Below are 21,032 nucleotides of genomic sequence, written 5' to 3'. Positions count from 1 at the left end.
CCTCGGTACCCTGTCATATGCTTTCTCTAGATCTACGAAACATAAACACAACTGCCTATTCCTCTTGTAGCATTTTTCAATTACCTGGCGCATACTGAAAATCTGATCCTGACAGCCTCTCTGTGGTCTGAAACCACACTGGTTTTCATCCAACTTCCTCTCAATGACTGATCGCACCCTCCCTTCCAAGATGCCAGTGTACTTTGCCTGGTATACTAATCAATGAGATACCTCGATAGTTGTTGCAATCCTTCCTGTTCCCTTGCTTATAGATAGGTGCAATTACTGCTTTTGTCCAATCTGAAGGTACCTTACCAACACTCCACGCATATTTTACTATTCTATGAAGCCATTTCATCCCTGCCTTCCCACTATACTTCACCATTTCAGGTCTAATTTCATCTGTTCCTGCTGCCTTATGACAATGGAGTTTATTTACTATCCTTTCCACTTCCTCAAGCATTATTTCACCAACATCATTTTCCTCCTCCGCATGAGCTTGGCTGTTAGCAACACCACCGTGATGATTTCCTTTTACATTGAGAAGATGTTCAAAATATTCCCTCCACCTCTCCAGTGATTCCCTGGGATCTGTTATGAGTTCACCTGAATAACACTTGTCATCGGAAAAAAATGGAAGGGATCCGACATTTTGAAAACAGAAGATATCGGCCATAGGAAGACAAGGACCATGAAGGGCATGAAAATGAAAGACTCCTTAGCCCTCGCAAACCTAATAACGTTGGGGTCGGAAAAGAACAAGAGTTGACTAAGGGAGGTTGGATAGAATAGATGAAAGTGAGGAGCATGGCACAAGTAAGTGGAAGCAACAATGCTAGGACTCAGCTAAGGGCCCCATGGTCGCCAACCCATGCTCCAGAATTCACAGCCCTTGTGGCCGTGAGGGAGGGTGGGGTTGAAAAGTAGCAGTGTGGTTACTATAGCAGTTGCCAAGGCCGCGAATGCAAGACAACCCTTGATTTTTCACGAGATTCTGAGAAAAAAATTGTCGTCTTGGATTCGGAGAAATACGTTATCATTCCACAGATTTCTGTGGCAAATATTTCCATTTTTCTCTTCAAACAATGTCACCTAACCTAACCGTATATGTATCATGAAAACATATTTCAAAGGCACGTAGAGAAATGATAACCTCCTTGCTAAAAAGTACATGGGAATAGCAATTCCGAAATTTAACTAGATGCGAGAAAATATCAACTATCCTCTGAAATCAGTGATGTACTCTGCCATATCTAGAGGTGTATCATATTCTCACTTAATTTTAGTATATAACATTAAAATCAAGAGACCATTGCCTTTATTCTTAACAAGTTAACAACTGCTATTGGCCACGTTATTTGCGCATTTATTACAAAAACGTGTTATCATCCTTCACTTCGAATTTCCTTTTGAGGACAGCAGTCGCCGGGTATTACTAATAAACTCCAACATTGCCTTCGAATGTTGACGAGAGATCTCGCAAATGCACATAGCGAGTAAACTATACCGTACCAAAGATAATCGACTGCATTTTGTAGCAAACATTTCAGTTTTTCTTATTCAAACAGCGTCACCTAACCTAACTTAACCATACTATATTTATTGTGAATACATACGTATTTCTAGCACCAGTAGAAAATACCCTTCTGGTTATAAATTTACATGATAATAGCCTTTCTGAAATTTAACAGATGTGGGAAAACAGAAACTAACCTCTGAAGTCAATGATGCACGCTGCCATCCTTAACTAATTGCAGTATTTAGCCTTTATTTTTAAGGAGTTATCAGACACGTTATTTACGCATTTATTATGCAAACGTTTTTTCATTTTGAATTTTATTTTCGGACTCCGACATCGCCTTCAAATGTTAACGAGAGAACTCGCTATTGGACATAGTTAGGAAACGATACCGAAGGTGATCGATCGCATGCAATATAATCGCTGGGGTGCATAAATATCGGTAACGGAAAAAAATCGCCCGTAATAACGGATGCGTTAGTGATAGGGCTCTCGCTGTAACGGGAGAATAATACACAGTTTAATATAGGAATTTTGAAGGGACCGGCAAAAATTGTCATTATAGCGGGGCTCTCGTTATATGCCGTACTCGCTATAGCAGACTTCTACTGTATAAACCGAGGACTGTTTTAACTAGGCTTAAAAGAAAAACTGCAGATAATTTCCAGAAGTTCATGCATCCATAATCGCACACTTTCGAGAGCCCACTGTATAATATGAGAGAATAACTATAAAAGTACCAGTATCCAGTATTCGGAAGATAGTGGGTTCGAACCCCACTGTCGGCAGCCCTGAAGATGGTTTTCCGTGGTTTCCCATTTTCACACCAGGCAAATGTTGGGGCTGCACCTTAATTAAGGCCACGCCCGCTTCCTTCCCACTCCTACCCCTTTCCTGTCCCATCGTCACCATAAGACCTATCTGCGTCGGTGCAACGTAAAGCCAATAGAAAAAAGTTTCAGTCCCTAATAATCGTTACTAATCTATTAATACTTTTATCCTTCTTGTTTTCCATAATTCCACATGTTTGCATGTTCTGTCTAACAGTGTTTTTCTGGTTTGTTAAGTCAATTTCTAACAAGTCCCAGTCAAGTAGAATTGGAAAACATACCTGTCACCAATAGGTGAAGCAAGAATGCAACTACTTGCATTGCCCAGTTGCTCAACAGCTCCTAGACCCAGATTGGAACTGTTAGCAAGAAACTGCCAACCCATACATTTTGCAAGAGACTGAACGGCTGTTATCTGATGTTGGTAAATCTGAAATAGAAAAATAAAAAATTATATAAAGTAAAACCTTTTAAGATGTTTCTGCAGGGTACAAGGAAAAACAATGTGTTAAGCAAGAAAACGGGCTACTGAATATACGAATAAAAACAATCCAAAAGGGATATGGAAATACAGTAGAAGTCAGTTATAGCGAGAATTCATAACAGCAAAAAATTTACTCGCTATAACGGATTGTCGTTATATCCGATTTTTGTATAAAAGTTGGAAAACCCTTCATGCACTTTAAAATCGGTATGAAACGGCAATCAGTTTGTTCAAAACTTGCGTTTCCGCAGATGATATCCACACTACGGCTTACTTGTTTGTTATGTTTCGTAATCCGATACGTGAAAGTGTATGTTCAATTTCATTCTGAAAAAAATATAGTTCCATATTTCTCCGAATTCAAGATGAACCCCACTTTTTCCTTCAAAAAATTTAAATCAGGCTCAAAAAGAAGTTTGTAAAATCATACAGGCCTACACATTTTTAGACTATTTTTAGACGCCGAACATTGACTTTCGCCACGCCGTATTTCTTTTTTTTTTTCGGCTGCACAATTATTCTTTATTTCTGCGGGTTTAAGGACCATTGACTTAACATTGGCATCATAATACCGAAGAGAACTCGTTGAAAATTTTCAGGCAATACCTATTCCATGCATCTCTACAATACAAACGATCCAACAGGAAATTATTCTTGCTGTCTATAAAACTGTTACTTTTACGCAGCGTCAGATATAACCAGCTACCGCTACACTCACGTCTCGCTTGTCGGGTGCGGCCAAATTCAACGGCTAGCGATGTACAGGCCTAATCGGGAACGTTGAAAGTCAACGAATGAGTTTATTGCTCCACAGTATGGCCAACCGCCCTTGCGTTTTTTGTGCACATACCTCACAATTTCATCATCGACTTCTTTAAAGTGTCCTTGTTGCGGACCATTTAATGCATTTTTTATACAGTACGCATTTCTTTTTAGCTCTTTGTCTTCATGCTAATGCCAAATATTGGCTTTAGTTAGGCCTATGCCGTATTTTATTGTGGCTGCACAATTATTCTACATTTCCGAGTGTTTAATAAACATTAACTTAAAAGTGGCATCATACTATCGACTAGAAGTCGTTTAAAATTTGCCGGCAATACCTTTTCCACGTATCTTTACAATACGACTATCCATCACGAAAATATTCCTGCTGTCTACAAACCTTAATTTTACTAAGCGTCAAGTACAATAGACGCGTTATGACTCTGCCACTGAGTAGGCATGGCTTTTCTATGAATTCGAAGGGTCGCATGTTTTGATGCCATTCTGCAGATTTGAGAAACACACAGGCACTGTACACTGTACAACCGGTAGCGATGTGTAGTAAAGAGGCGGTCGTTTATTGTCAATGAGTTCTGTGCGCGTGTGAATAGAAGCAGCATGGATACAGCGGTTGTTGCCAGTGGTATCCATTAACTTACTGTTAGGCCGTGTATGCAACAACCCTTGAGTTTTTGCATGAGATTCTGAGGAGAAAAAAAAAGTCTTGGATTTGGAGAAATACGGTATCACTCCAGAGATTTCTGTGGCAAACACCTCAGCTTTCTTCTTCAAACAGCGTCACCTAACCTAACTGTATATGCAGCTTATCGTGAAAACATATTTGAAACGCATGTAGAGAAATAACCTCCTCGCGAATAATTTACATGCAAATAGCCGTAACTAGACGCGAGAAGATATGAAATGTCCTCTGAAATCAGTGATGTACTCTGCCATATCTTGAAGTGTATGACATTCTTATGTAATTTCCGTATATAACACTAAAATTAAGATATTGTTTATTCAGTCTTTATTTTCACGAGTTAACAACTGCTATCGGCCACGTTATTTATGCATTTATTACGAAAACATGTTATACTCTTTCATTTCGAATTTTCTTTAGAGAACAACAGTCTATGGGTATTACTAATCAACTCCAACATCGCCTTTGAATGTCAACGAGAGAGATCACAAATGCACAGAGTGAGAAAATTATACCGTACCGAAGATGACTGATCGCATTTTGTTGCAAACGTTTCAGTTTTCTTATTCAAACAGCGTCACGTATCCTAACTCAACCGTATTATACGTATGATGAAAACACACGTCAAGCGCCGGTAGAGGTTTTATACCTTTCTCGCTATAAATTTTCATAATAGCCTTTCCGTAATTTAACCAGACGCGACAAAATACAAACTAACCTATGAAATCAATTATGCACTCTGCCATATCTCGGGGTGTATCCCATTCTTACTTAATTACAGCATTTAGCTTGAAAATTAAGCGGTCGTTTAGTCAGCCTTAATTTTTAAGGAGTGAACAACCGTTATCGGACGTGTTATTTACGCATTTATTACGAAAATATGTTCTCTTTCATTTTGAATTTCCTTTACGGAACAGCTGGCGACGGATATTACCAATCGACTCTGACATCGCCTTCGAATGTCGACGAGAGAAATCGCTAGTGCACATAGCAAGGAAACGATGCTGAAGGTAATCGATTGCATGCAATATCATCGCTGGGGTGCATAAATATCGGTAACGGAAAAAATCGTGCACGCTTAATTGCTCGTAATAACGGATGCGCCAGTGATAGGGTTCTCGCTGTAACCGAAGGACGATACACAGTTACAACGGAGTTCTCGTTATATGCCGTACTTGCTATAGCGGACTTCTACTGTACTAGATATGAATTTTTCGATATGAGGGCATTTTACATAGTGTATCCGCAGGTACAATGCAAACTATATCTACTTAAAGATGAGAGTATACTATCAAGAGGTGTGAAAAACACCAGACAACAAATATGAAAACCTTCTCTGCTGGGGCTCATTAAGAACAGGGCATTGAAAGGTGTGATTAACACCAAACAACAAATATGAAAACATTTGCACAGGGGCCCATAAAAATGCCAAAGGATTATTACAGGTCACACTCTTTCTAAAACAAATGTTAGTAGAAGCCCTTTATTTCGGACCAGTGGGTTATTATAAAACATTATTTTCAGGTCACTCCCTTAGACAATGAATTTGAGGTTACACTTGACCGTGTGTGACAGCAAGGAATGACTTTGGCCGCCATTTTGAATCCAACAAAACTTCGACCAACTCAAGTGATCAAGTCAAAACTTGAAGGTGCGAGTTACAACATTTGCGCCACGCCCGTGCGCTTAAACATGCCGATGCCAGTCCACTTTCTGACAGAGTTTAACTTTGTCTTCATTACTAATGAATTTCATGACTTTTTCCATGTTCATGACTATGCTATTACAAGATAAATATGCACCAAAATCAAGTTAACATGATTATGTTCCTAATCCAGACGTAGGCTATTACGCAACAAATATTCGCTACCATTGACTGTGATATAGATGTTGATTCCCATAGGGAATCTGAAATATTTGTCCTGAATGAGCAAATTTATAATACCAATATAAATGGTCCGTTATTGGACATTATAAATTTTCCAGCTAGCTCATTCTTGGTTGCCAGCGTTTCGCCCTCGTGTGCTAGGGTGGGCTCATCAGTTGGTACCTAGCACACCTACCAATACGCTGGCTAGTGCATACCGTGGAGGCCACTGCGTAGGCTAACTGGAGCCACCGGCAGTGCCAATGCACTAAGAGACTTTGTCTCATCACTAAAAATTGATGCCTGCTTGGCCATCAGATGATATAGATGTTGATTCCCATAGGGAATCTGAAATATTTGTCCTGAATGAGCAAATTTATAATACCAATATAAATGGTCCGTTATTGGACATTATAAATTTTCCAGCTAGCTCATTCTTGGTTGCCAGCGTTTCGCCCTCGTGTGCTAGGGTGGGCTCATCAGTTGGTACCTAGCACACCTACCAATACGCTGGCTAGTGCATACCGTGGAGGCCACTGCGTAGGCTAACTGGAGCCACCGGCAGTGCCAATGCACTAAGAGACTTTGTCTCATCACTAAAAATTGATGCCTGCTTGGCCATCAGATGATATAGATGTTGATTCCCATAGGGAATCTGAAATATTTGTCCTGAATGAGCAAATTTATAATACCACCCTAGCACACGAGGGCGAAACGCTGGCAACCAAGAATGAGCTAGCTGGAAAATTTATAATGTCCAATAACGGACCATTTATATTGGTATTATAAATTTGCTCATTCAGGACAAATATTTCAGATTCCCTATGGGAATCAACATCTATATCATCTGATGGCCAAGCAGGCATCAATTTTTAGTGATGAGACAAAGTCTCTTAGTGCATTGGCACTGCCGGTGGCTCCAGTTAGCCTACGCAGTGGCCTCCACGGTATGCACTAGCCAGCGTATTGGTAGGTGTGCTAGGTACCAACTGATGAGCCCACCCTAGCACACGAGGGCGAAACGCTGGCAACCAAGAATGAGCTAGCTGGAAAATTTATAATGTCCAATAACGGACCATTTATATTGGTATTACCATTGACTGTACCACTCAAAAGAAAATAAATTTCTAACTTCTGAATGGAAAGCGAAATACAAGCGAAAACAGGCTCATTGTGTTATTCAGCAATCTTGCTGCTACTAGGCAAACAAAACTGAACCTTCCTGAGACTACTGATTGCTCCCTGAAGGTGCAACTTATCCTGTGAAGTTCAGAAATTCAAGGCCTTTCCCCTTAATCACGCAACTGTGGCGATAGCTCTTACTGGAGTTGGAGGCGATAAGCGAGGTACTTTTATATAGATGAGAATTTGGACTATGAATTTACGAAGTGCTAAGCGGGAAAACGTGTTAATGAGGAACACAATAACGAGGTTAACCAAACACAGCAAGAATCATACAAGCAACATCCATTATTAGTGATTATTTGGTTGTAAGTTTCTTTATTGAGGAGATTAACAATTTCAGTAGCCCCGTCCCTCCCCCCCAACCCTCTAGTGGTTTAATGTCATACTAACACAACAAAAGTTTATCCATACTCCACATATCAAGACTATCCTCCTACATATCTGCCTCTCTTTTAGGTACATTTATACACAGTGAAACCTCATTAGTACGTTCCTCATTAACACTTTTTCCCACTTAGCACGTCATAAATTCAAAGTTCTGTTTCTCAACGTATTAAATCTATATAAAAAATACCTCGCTATCATGTCACGAATTTTCGCTATTGCCGCTTAGTACGATCACATTTTTCCTAGCCTTGAAAATGTTACTTGTCATCCCTTGTGAAACAAATGTGATGTCAAACTCGGATAAAATCAGTCGCCATAGTTGCGTGATTATGGAAAAAGGCCTTAAATTCCAGAACTTCACAGGATAATTTGCACGTTCGGGGAGCAAGCCATTAGCCTCAGCAATGTTCAGTTTTGCTTGCTGGTTAGCAGCAAAGTTGCTGAATAAAACAGTGAGTCTTTCTACAAAAACTAAGTTACGACTTTAACACAAATGTTAAGTCCGTTCTGCTTTACAACTGCAAGTCTTCGTGAATCACTGTCTAAGACGTATCATCAACAGAAGATGGCCGGATGTTATTTCAAATGAAGATCTATGGGAAGAAACTAACCAGCAGCCAATTGAAATGCAGATAAGAGAGAGAACATGGCGTTGGATAGGACATACTTTAAGGAAGCCCGGTGGAGCCATTGAAAAGACAGTGCTCGACTGGAACCCCCAAGGCGCTAGAAAGCGCGGACGTCCGAAGAAGACCTGGAAAAAGACGATCGAAGAGGAATGTCTACCAGTGGGAAAAACTTGGAATGAAGTGAAGAGGTTAGCCAACAATAGGAACAGATGAAAGTGTTTCACGGAAGCCCTATGCTCTGGAGGAGCAACAGGAAGTAAGTCAAGTAAGACAGTGAGTCTATTTGTCTTGTATTTTGCACTCCATTCAGAAGTTAGAAATTTATTTTGTGTTGAGTGGTACAGTGAAGTGTAGCAAATATTTGTCGTGTGATATGTTAGCCTACATCTGGATTAAGAACATATAAACATACCTACAGCATCATGAATTTTCACTATTACCGCTTACTACGAGTACAATCAACATTTTCAGGGCTAGGAAAATTATTATATGTCACCCCTTGTGAAGGAAATAGGATTTACAATTCGAGTAAGAGCCATCACCACAGTTGCGTGATTATGGAAAAGTGAGCCTATTTGTGCTTGTATTTCGCATTTCATTCAGAAGTTAGAAAATGATTTAGAGTCGAGTGGTACAGTTAAGTTTTGTCGCGTGATATGGTAGCCTTTATCTGGATAGGAACCTATCATGTGAAATTGACTAGCGTGGTGCATATTAGCCTTGAGATAGCCTAGTAGCAGTCAAAGGGATGTACCATCATTCAAATATTATGAAAGAAACAAATCAACTCCTCAAGATTTGGATTGACGTCCCTTTTGACTAAAACACTCAAATACAAATTACTACCAACAGAAAATCAGATCATAAAAACAAGACTAGTTCGATGAAACTAACTAATTCAACATTTTACTGTTCAAAACTATTAAATTACAGTAGCAAGCCTCAAAATTAAAACTTGAAACTGAATTCCAACGTATCCAAGATTTTAATCTTCAGACACCAGTAAGTTTTAACTATAATTACGACTCAAATTACAATTGTTTTTAATAAACTAGAACTTTGAGAAAACAATTTTAGCCAAATTTTTAACATTTGAAGATAGTGTGTTTTGGATGTCAATATCTTTAGAATTAATAGTTATTCCAATTTTAGTATAGTCATTCATATTGTTAAACTATTAATGTATTCATAAATTCCTATGTTTATATATTTTATTACTTAATTTTAGAATTATAATTAAGCACAAATTTGTCAAAGCAAATCAAATATGACATGTCTTAACACTGAGATGATATATAGGCTGAAGATGCTTGAAATTCAAGCGAAACATGTCCCTATAAAATAGTGTCGTAGCACTATGATCTAACAACATAAAACCAATTGTATTGAAAAGGTGGAATAAAAAAATCACAATATTGTAAGCATATTAAATGCCCTCATGTCGAGAAAAAATCTTATCTAGTATTTTCATATCGCTGTTGGATAGTTTTTATTTGTATATTCAGAAGTATTTTCTCGCTTAACATGTCCATTTTTCTTGTCCCCTACAGAAACGTCTTAATGAGGTTTTACTGTGTATTCAAAGAGTTAAAATAAAAATGTAGAATCTTAAAATTTAAACTAGAATTTACCTGACAGAATATAAGGTCTCTCAGCTCTTGAGGTTCATAAGACATGTGCATGACTCGTCCATCTCGACACACACATTTCAGAGACTTTTCACCCACATGAACAATAAGTGATGTGCGACAGACTGAATCATACCCATGTGTCATGATATTAATCTTAACACATGATTGTGTAGGTGAATTCAGGGCATTCCAATGAGACACGATGAGAGGATCTTTCACTTCTTTGGCTATTGTATCTAAGACATATTCTGTTCGCAGTCTCATGAAGAAATGTTGAGCTTGCTGGATTATTTCCTCCAGAAGAGTCTGGCTGTAAGAACAAAAAATTTATGCACATCAAAAAATAAATCAATATTATCCCCCAATATTTAACACACCTGCACTGCATTGTATACAGTATACATATATTTTCATTGGTCATATAGTAATTAAATTCTGTCTGTTGCCATTTCTTGATGGATGCAGTGTTTATGAATCTGTCTCTTGACACAGACCAGAGCAAAATGTAGCTTCCACCAAAGTCAAACTCATTTATGGCTGTGGTAATATGGAAGCTGCTGAGGTATTGGTGGGCTGGGCAATGACATTCAGAGCATGATTGTGCATCTGAGTGTTACAAAAGGTGTTACTCAGAGGGTCAGACATGTTAGCCCGGTGAGAAAATCAATGGAAAACTACCTCAGCCCATATCTTGACTAGTACGCTTCACTCTAACTCTGTCATCGGTTTTAGCGGTTCCCCGTAACTGCATAACCTATGGTGGTGCTATCTGAGGATCCAACCAACCTCTGGGCAAAAGTAAAGAAACTCAAGTCTTCATTCCGAGGTGGCGCAGCTCTTTTCAGGCACACCCCCAATGGAGGTGAGCTGCATGTGCCATTTCAACCTCATAGCAGCCCTCCTGCCAGTTTTAACATTTCTGGCAGTACCGGGAATCGAACCCGGGCCCCCAAGGACGGCAGCTAATAACACTAGCCGTTATGCTACAGAGGGGGACACCTCTGGACTGATATACTAGTAGACAGAGTAAGTAAATCAATTGCACACGAGTTGAAGCTTGAATACAACACAGAATTCTTTATCAAGGCAACAGATGTAGTCCTACATGACAAAGTAGTCTTCCCAGGCAGCTAAAATAAAGTACGAAAAGTGGCCACTATGCCACACTTTATATTTTATATCCACCCCCAAGCTCCCACAAGCCCCAAGCACACCTCTGGAACATATGTCACCAGGCAGTCAGACAAGTAATTTTCATTACTGTTCGGTAACATGTATTCTATGGATCAGGAACAAAATTAAATTTTTCTATAGGAAAAAAGCATTACTTAATACTCAGTTATATGACACCCATCTTGTTGCTTCTTCCTCCTTTGTCCCATTAGAATGGAATTCATTTCAAAATTACATTAATGATAAAATTGCATACCTATTTGCAGATAAACAGAACAAGTTAGTCGAACAAAACTAATACACTTAGTCGCAATAGTAAGAGAACTGAGGCGGATTCTCTCTTGTCTACGGATTATAACAATCGGGCTCATTCAACCTTTCCTGTATTTCAAGAGCCTGTTATCAATCTTTCAAAGACCCATTTTTATAAGTCAGAAATAAGTGTTATGGAGAAAGGTCCCAAATTCAATTGGTCCGTTCAATTCAAACTTAAAGACACAATCATGATCACGGCGGAAGCTGAAAATGCAACACAGAAATTACCGATCGAGGACCAAAACGGAGACTAGATTTAATATTAAGAAAAAACTTCCTAATTTAATAAATAACAACAATGATGGAGTTTCTTCACATCATAACCAAATAATAGGTTTGTTGAAAAACAGAAAATTAAGGAGAATGATTCGATTTTGACTGAGGCAGACAAGAGGAATGCTACGGTCATTATGAATAAAGAATATACATACAGAAAACCAAAACCTTTTTCACAGAGAATTCATTCAAAATTTTTAAAAAAGACCTAATCAATATTATCCAGAGAAACTTAAAGCAACTTCTTGAACGATCTTCTTTCATCCTCAATGAAAGGGAGTCTCAAAAACTTATTAGTATGAACCTGGGTATCCCGACAGCTAGGCCACCACCAAAGGTGCAGAAAGAGAATATACCTATAAGACCCACCATCAATTTAAAAAATAGCTCTTTATACAAAACATCTAGATTTATACACAATTTTTAAAAAAACATAGATTTAAGGATAACAAGTCTATTAAGAATTCCAAAGAATTTTATGATCGTACTAAAGAAGTCAACCCAATCAGACCAGAAGATGTATTCATTTGATGTCAAAAAAAAGTTCCCAAATATTCCAGTATCAAAAATGATAAATCTTGTAAAGAACAATCCACGTAAATACAGTAATGTAAGTAGGCAAGAGGTAGCCGATTTTATTAATATCTTGGAGTTCGTCACCGCTAATAATTATTTCACTTTTAATGGTCAGGTTTATAAACTAGAAGGTCTGCCCCAGCTTTGGAAATTATGGCAGAAATTTACATGGATTTTCTTGAAAATAATAAAATCAACAACATTAAAGGAATAATATGCTGGTTGAGATACGTAGATGACACGTTTACAATAACTGATCACAGCATTACTAATGGAGAGGAGGTATTTGAACAATTAAATAATATGGATTCACAGATTAAATTTTCTTTCGAAAGTGAAAATAATAAAAAGTTAAATTTTCTCGATATTACAATCATTAATGACCCTAGTAAACTTAGATATAAAATATTTAGAAAACCCACTCTAACAGTGAACGTAATTAGACAAAATTCCATACACCCGGCAGCACATAAGAGGGCCTCCTTTTACAGTATGATTTACAGGGCTTATAGTATATCCATGTCAGAAGTGGATCGTAAAAATGAATTTGATACTATTTATTTTATAGCTGAAAGTAATGGGTTCAACAGGCAAAATGTGGACGAAATTATTAGCAAAATCAAGAAGAAATCATTTTCAATATTAACCAAGGATAATAAACAAAGAAGACAGTTACACCCTTTTCACCTACAGTCATAGTAAAATCGATGAAATTATTAATGTTTTCAAGAAACTTAATATGACAGTTTCTTTCAAGACAACCAACAACGCTCATCTTTCCTATAGTCAGCATACTATAAATAACGGCAATAAGCACATTTCAGAAATCAGGAGTTTATAAATTAAAGTGCCAGCAATTTTCCGCCAGTCATATTGGACACACAGGCCGCAATTTTAAGGTATAAGGAACCTGTTAATGCATCAAAATACGGCAGATTCTCAGCATTCGGTTCTCACATGGTCAATACCAATCGTACATTCACGGACATAAAACAAGACCTTCAAATTTTCCATTTAAGTAAGAAAGGGAATCTATTGAATATTTTGGAATACATTTTTATAGATATTGATCAAAAATGCAACCCGATTTATAATCGGGATGAAATATCGGAGGAAATCAATATACTTTTCGAGGAGATAATCATTAATTATTTACACAAAGGTGCGTAAGTAATGCTTTACCTTACACCTCTCCCCTTACATCAAATTCCCCTCAACCTCCCCTCCTAGTCAGTCCTCAACGGCCTTCGAGGAGGTCACTCTCATCTTTAACACTTGAGGTGAAGTGGTCGACACAGGACGGGCTAGGAGGTGAGTGACCAGATGGACACTCAGTTTACATTTCAATTGAATTCTTTCATTAGTTCACTCATTCTTTTCTTTTTTTAGGCCCATATTGTCAACACACAATCAAGTTCAACTTGTGTCAACATAACTCCAACTTCTTCATCTAATAAAGGAAGCTATTTTAATGTGGCATTACCATCACAGTATTTTATGTACAATAGGTTTACAATTTTATTCGCATAGCCACTCATGTTGTTTTGTATTTGGGCAATTCTACGCATATAACAACATTCTACTCTGTGTTTCAACTAAGACTTCATGGTTCATATCATGTTCATGCTGCACCATTTTAAAATTCAAGATTGACAAGATGCCAACACACTGCGTCACAAGATTTAAAAACTTTTCATTAACCAATTTTCACGTGTTATCTTTTTTTCAATGTTTGTATGTGTGAATGAAGATTTCCCATTAGAGGACAAAACATGTATCACGAATATAGTCTAATGTGGTCTTTTCAATAAAGACAATTATAGTATTGTAAAGGTGGAATTATAACTTAAATTTTCATGTGTATGTGTGCGCGTGTGTGTTGTCAGGGTCAGAATCTCAAAAGATAAATCTGTAAATAAAGAAACTCTCAAAAACAACATGATTTAGAGACACTTCACAAAATTGGCAATTCTTGGATACATAAATTACCAGTATTGGGTCAGACCATGCCTTGGCCTTATTACATTCAATTTTTGTTGATTAGTTTTGACATATGGATCAGAAATGTGGGTTATGAAGCAGAGGGATAAAAGTAGAATACAAGCAGTGTAAATGAAGTTTCAAAGATGTCGAGTAACTTTAACAGAAAGAGTAAGAAATGAGAGTTCTGGAAATGGTAAATGGGGTACCCCTTCAGGAAAAGATAGAAAAATCAAGGCTGCAGTGGTATGGACATGTTAAGAGAATGGGAGAAGAGAGGATACCAAGAAAGATATTACAAGATATTAGAATCATTCCGTATTGACGGTTTTCACTTTACAAAGGTGAAAAATGAGAGTATCCTCCTAATTCAATACAATAAATATTCCATCATTAGACGGAGTAAACAAATTCAAACATGTTTCGGCTCGTTTGAGCCATCTTCAGTGAAAAATGAGGGGAGTTTGAAATAATTTACATAATATAAGATGAAAAAAATGCTTTAAAAAAAATGAAAGAGCAAATGAAAAAACAAACAAAAGAGAGCCTAGACGCAAACAAAATTAGCACAAATATACAATATTTACATCAATATGCGGAGCAAAAAACAACTCACTGCGACAAAATTCAGTGAAAAGGTGTTAATTTAAAATAATAATTGAAACTAAAAACTGTGTTAACCTAAGAAAACAAAGGAATGAAAAAACAAATGATGCAGATGGAAATGAACAATAGTAGCACATGGTGAGGTTGTGGATCTCATAGTTTACAAAATATTGTTTAGTAACAATAACAAACAGGTTGAAATCACTGTCGAAAATCATCCTTGTAGAAACTCATCATATTAAATTGGTCAGGAGGGGAGCGGGAGCAAACATTTTTGAGAAACCAAGCCTGATCATAACGTCCAGGCGAAAAGCCTGTGACAAGGAAAAAAACACCAATTAAATCTAAAGCTTTAGAAACAGCAGCATTCTCAATATCTTCTCAATCTAGCGGTCCCTTTCTTGATTATTGTTTCATAATGTTGGCTGGTGTCTTGCTTTATTATAAAGGGTCGGAAGGGCCGCGGTATAAAATTAAGAAGCTGTGTTAGGTAGAAGACAGATGCATAGTAAACTGCAAGTGATCTAGTGGAAACCGTCAATGAAGTTCTAATGGTGTTTAGCAGGTGGTTGTCCTCTCAAATGGCCTGGCCTTCTCAAAGTAACTGTCTCGATCACGCGACTTCTTTGCACGTGTCATAAGCAAAGCAGTACCTGGTCATACATATGCTACATGGTAATTAAGCATCTTAATAAGGAGTATTGCCATCCCTTGCATTGACAACAGCTTCACAATGCCTTCTCATGCTTCTGACAAGGAACACGGCATTCAATTGAGGTAGACGCCACCACTCTTCCAAAAAGGCTTGCAATGTTTGAGAGGATGGATTTCTCACTCAAACGCATTTCTCCAGTTGATTCCAGACTTGTTTTATCATAATCAAGGCACGTTGGGACTTGTGGTTGGCCACTCCATTCAGTGCACATGGTTCTCTTACAGCAGTCTCCGAACAATGTTGGTATAGTGTTCTAGCATTATCATGCATGAATACCACATTTTCTCTAAGTTGACCCACATGAGGAATCACACATAGCACTAAGATCTCTTCAATATATCGTCAATCAGTTAGAGATCCACTGTGAATGATCAGGAGATCAGTTTTGGTGCCAAGATTTACACCCGCTCATACCATAACAGATCCGCCTCCAGAAGCAATGGTAGAATGTACTGTCGAAACAAATGACTCCCTAACTCTTCTCCAGAGTCGTAGATGACCATCTGGACGATATAATGCGAAACGGGATTCATCCAAGAACATAACAGAATACACTGTCTTAGCTGCCAGTGCAGACGATTTCTAATGAACTACATTCTTCTACCATGGTGTCACCTGTCCATTTCAGTTATTTGAGTGGAACGTCGGGATCTTAAATTGGCCTCTCAAAGCCCGATTCCAACTGTTTGGTCACTATCTCATACTCCAGAAGCCTGCCGTAGGTCCACCTGCACTGCTCATGCTGTAACTCGGCAGTTTCAGAGAGCTTGTAGACCCAAAAAATGATCCTGCCCTGGGGTTGTTTTCCTTTGGCAGTCCATGCCAGGGTGCCCGGCAATACAGTAAAGTCCGTTATAGCAAGAATTCATAACGGCGAATAAATTACTCGCTATAACGGATTGTCGTTATATCCGATTTTTGTATAAAAGTCGGAAAACCCTTCATGCACTTTAAAATCGGTATGAAACGGCAATCAGTTTGTTCAAAACTTGCGTTTCCGCAGATGATATCCACACTACGACTTACTTGTTATTTTTCGTAATCCGATACTACGTGAAAGAGTATGTTTAATTTCATTCTGAAAAAAATATAGTTCCGTATTTCTCCGAATCCAAGATAAACCCCACTTTTTCCTTCAAAAAATTTTAATCAGGCTCAAAAAGAAGTTTGTAAAATCATACAGGCCTACGCATTTTTAGACTATTTTTAGACGCCGAACATTGACTTTCGTCACGCCGTATTTCTTTTTTTTTTTTTGCGACTGAACAATTATTCTTTATTTTGCGAGTTTAAGGACCATTAACTTAACTTGGCATCATAATATCAAAGAGAACTCGTTGAAAATTTTCCGGCAATACCTATTCCATGCGTCTCTACAATACAACGATCCATCAGGAAATTATTCTTGCTGTCTATAAAACTGTTACTTTTAAGCAGCGTCAGATATAACCGGCTTCTGCTACACGCACATCTCGCTTGTCAGGTGCGGCCAAATTCAACGGCTAGTGATGTTGAAAGTCAACGAACGAGTTTATTGCGCCACGGTATGGCCAACCGCCCTTGCGTTTTTCGTGCACATACCTCACAATTTCATCATAGAGTTCTTTAAAACGTCCTTGTTCCGGACCACTGAATGCATTTTTTGTACAGTACGCATTTCTTTTTAGCTCTGTGTCTTCACGCTAACGCCAAATATTGGCTTTAGTTAGGCCTATGCCGTATTTTCTTGCGGCTGCACAATTATTCTACATTTCCGAGTGTTTAATAAACATTAACTTAAAATTGGCATCATAATATCGACTAGAATCCGTTGAAAATTTGCTGGCAATACCTTTTCCACGTATCTTTACAATACGACTATCCATCACGAAAATATTCCTGCTGTCTATAAACCTTAATTTTACTAAGCGTCAGGTACAATAGACGCGTTATGACTCTGCCACTGAGTAGCAATGGCTTTTCTAAGAATTCGAAGGGTCGCATGTTTTGATGCCATTCTGCAGATTTGAGAAACACACAGGCACTGTACACTGTACAACCGGTAGCGATGTGTAGTAAAGAAGCGGTCGTTTATTGTCAATGAGTTATGTGCGCGTGTGAAAAGAAGTAACGTGGTTACGGCGGTAGTTGCCAGTATCCAGTATCCATTAACTTACTGTTAGTCCGCGAATGCAACAACCCTTGAGTTTTCGCATGAGATTCTGAGAAGAAGGAAAAAAAAAAAAAAAAAGTCTTGGATTGGGAGAAATACGGTATCACTCCAGAGATTTCTGTGGCGAACACCTCGGCTTTCTTTTCAAACAGCATCACCTAACCTAACCGTATATGTAGCCTATCATGAAAACATATTTGAAACGCATGTAGAGAAATAACCTCCTCGCGAAAAATTTACATCTAAATAGCCGTAACTAGATGCAAGAAAATATGAAATATCCTCTGAAATCAGTGATTTACTCTGCCATATCTTGAAGTGTATGACATTCTTACGTAATTTCCATATATAACACTAAAATTAAGACATCGTTTATTCAGTCTTTATTTTTGCGAGTTAACAACTGCTATCGGCCATGTTATTTACGCATTTATTACGAAAACGTGTTATACTCTTTCATTTCAAATTTTCTTGAGAACAGCAGTTGATGGGTATTACTAATCAACTCCAACATCGCCTCTGAATGTCAGCGAGAGAGCTCACAAATGCACAAAGTGAGAAAACTACACCGTACCGAAGATGATCGATCGCATTTTGTTGCAAACGTTTCAGTTTTCTTATTCATACAGCGTCACGTATCCTAACTTGACCATACCATACGTATGATGAAAACACACTTCAAGCGCCGTTAGAGAAATTATACCTTTCTCGCTATAAATTTTCATAATAGCCTTTCCGTAATTTAACCAGACGCGACAAAATACAAACTAACCTATGAAATCAATAAAGCACTCTGCCATATCTCGAGGTGTATCCCATTCTTACATAATTGCAGTATTTAGTCTCAAAATTAAGCTGTCGTTTAGCCAGCCTTAATTTTTAACGAGTTAACAACCGTTATCGGACACGTTATTTACGCCTTTATTACGAAAATATGTTCTCTTTCATTTCGAATTTTCTTTACGGAACAGCTGTCAAACGGATATTACTAATCGACTCCGACATCGCATTCGAATGTCGACGAGAGAAATCGCTAGTGCACATAGTGAGGAAACAATGCCGAAGGTAATCGATCGCATGCAATATCATCGCTGGGGTGCATATATATCGGTAACAGAAAAATCGCGCCCGCTTAATCGTTCGTAATAACGGATGCACCAGTGATAGGGTTCTCGCTGTAACCGAAGGACGATACACAGTTTAATATAGGAATTTTGAAGCGACAGAAAAAAGTCGTCGCTATAACAGAGTTCTCGTTATATGCCGTACACGCTATAGCGGACTTCTACTGAACTTCCGCACATACCAAATCATATTCTGAGCAACCCCTAGCATTCTGGCAATGTACCTGTGCAAGAAGCCTTCTTAAAAGTGCAAAAGTGGCTTTATTCGACGACAAATGCTTCCCGCATTGCCTACCTCTGTCTGCACGATCAGCTATTACTTGTGAAACTTAAAATCCACAGCCTGTTTCCAGTCATTCGCCGGGTCAGGAATGGAACGAATGAAGCCCCTTTCTAGCGGCAAGGATGGGAATTGTGCCAGCTGCCGAAGCCTGTCGCACTCCTCTGGGGCAGTCATTAATGAAATGAAATTATACTGGAGAGTGCTGCTGGAATGAAAGATGACAGGGAAAACTGGAGTATCCGGAGAAAAACCTGTCCCACCTCCGCTTTGTCCAGCACAAACCTCACATGGAGTGACCGGGATTTGAACTACGGAACCCAGTGGTGAGGGGCCACCGCCTGAGCCACGGAGGCTCCAGCTGTTATTTGTACACACTACATTTCTCACATACCAAACTTCACACATACTCTGAATTGAAGCACTAGTGCCTTTTAAGTGACGACACCTCCCAAACCAAACATCCAGATGTAAACAGGACGTGTTATTACTGTAATAGTCATATCCAATCCCACAGCGCAATCATACAATGTAGTTAGGAGCATCCAAAGGAGTGACAATTTTTTAGCAGTGTACATGTATGAAAAGTGTGTAAGTAGTGTGAAGACTAAGACAGGACAAATAGGTTAAATGTACAAACAGTACTTCAAAAAGGAAGTATATTATACCCCTCTACTCTTCATCAAAGTCATGGATTAAACCCATAAGAATGTACAACAACAAATGAGAAGCAAAGAGACCAAGACCTTACTCTTTGCAGACAACATAGTAATATGGGGAAAAGATTAAATGGAAGTGCAAGAACGACTTACTGTATGGAATTGGGAGATGGAGGAATATGTAATGAAAATAAGTGTGAGAAGATTTTTTCTTTTCTATCTGCTTCACATCGCACCGACACAGATAGATGTTATGTGGCGACGATGGGACAGGAAAGGCCTGGTGTGAAAATAGGAAACCACGGAAAACCATCTTCAGGAATGCCGACAGTAAGGTTAAAACTCACTATCTTCCAGATGCAAGCTCACAGCTACGCACTCCTTAACCGCATGGCCAACTCGCCCGGTATGAGAATAATCAGACAGTAGTGCTGATGAGAGGTAACAAAGAAGGGAGAGGAAATATTGCAGTAAAGGGAATACAATTAAAAGTTGTGAAAAGCTTCAAATATTTTGGGAGTATACTTGCAAAAGATGGGAAAATAAATTAAGAAATTGGAAAGAGAATCCAATAAACCAATGGGTTTTGCCAATGTGTGAGAGGTACAGTATAGAACTGGGATGCCCCAAAGAAATACAAGAAAATTCTGCATTCAATGTATTGAACACAAATCTTGACATACATGGCAGGCACATGGATAACAACAGAACATGATGAAAGCAAAATCCAAGCAGACGAGATGAAATTCCTTAGGGGAATAATTGGGAAGTCATGAAGGGATAAGTTCTAAAATATAGAAGAATTGGACTCCCTAAACTGCAAGACAAAATAGAGACCAGTAAGGAAAAATGGTGTCCGGCCCCGCGGTGTAGGGGGCAACGCGTCCGCCTGTCACCCGGCGGTCCCAGGTTCGATTCCCGGCTGGGTCAGGGGTTTTTAATTGGCTTGGGGACTGGGTGTTTGTGTCATCCTTAAACGTTGCTTGCCTTACATTCAAAACTCTACACTTCCGCAATTCCACTTACACGCAGGTTCCTCTCAAATGGTGAAAGTAGTGGCAAAAGATCTTCATAGGTCAATGCCATGAACATATATATATTTTTTTTTTTTTTTTTTTTTTTTAAGGTGAAATGGAATGGACACATGATGAGAATGGAAGAGAATAAAGTTTCAAAGCAAGT

General features: G+C 38.5%; 1 protein-coding gene across 1 annotated transcript in view; it reads right to left on the bottom strand.

Annotated features, from left to right (window-relative positions):
• The window catches only part of MED17 (mediator complex subunit 17), a 139,405-nt gene that overhangs the window by 33,284 nt on the left and 85,089 nt on the right, over window positions 1–21,032 (bottom strand). Inside the window, exons 8-9 of the mRNA XM_067153568.2 lie at window positions 9,995–10,304; window positions 2,631–2,779 (exon numbers count right to left, since the gene is read on the bottom strand). Coding sequence (XP_067009669.1) covers window positions 2,631–2,779; window positions 9,995–10,304 — 459 coding nt within the window. The remainder of the gene's footprint in view (window positions 1–2,630; window positions 2,780–9,994; window positions 10,305–21,032) is intronic.

This window comes from Anabrus simplex, chromosome 9 (assembly GCF_040414725.1).
Source record: "Anabrus simplex isolate iqAnaSimp1 chromosome 9, ASM4041472v1, whole genome shotgun sequence".
NCBI classification, from domain to species: Eukaryota; Metazoa; Arthropoda; class Insecta; order Orthoptera; family Tettigoniidae; genus Anabrus; species Anabrus simplex.
The sequence above is the reverse complement of the archived record's forward strand: the minus strand, read 5'-3'. Positions and strand labels throughout refer to the sequence as shown.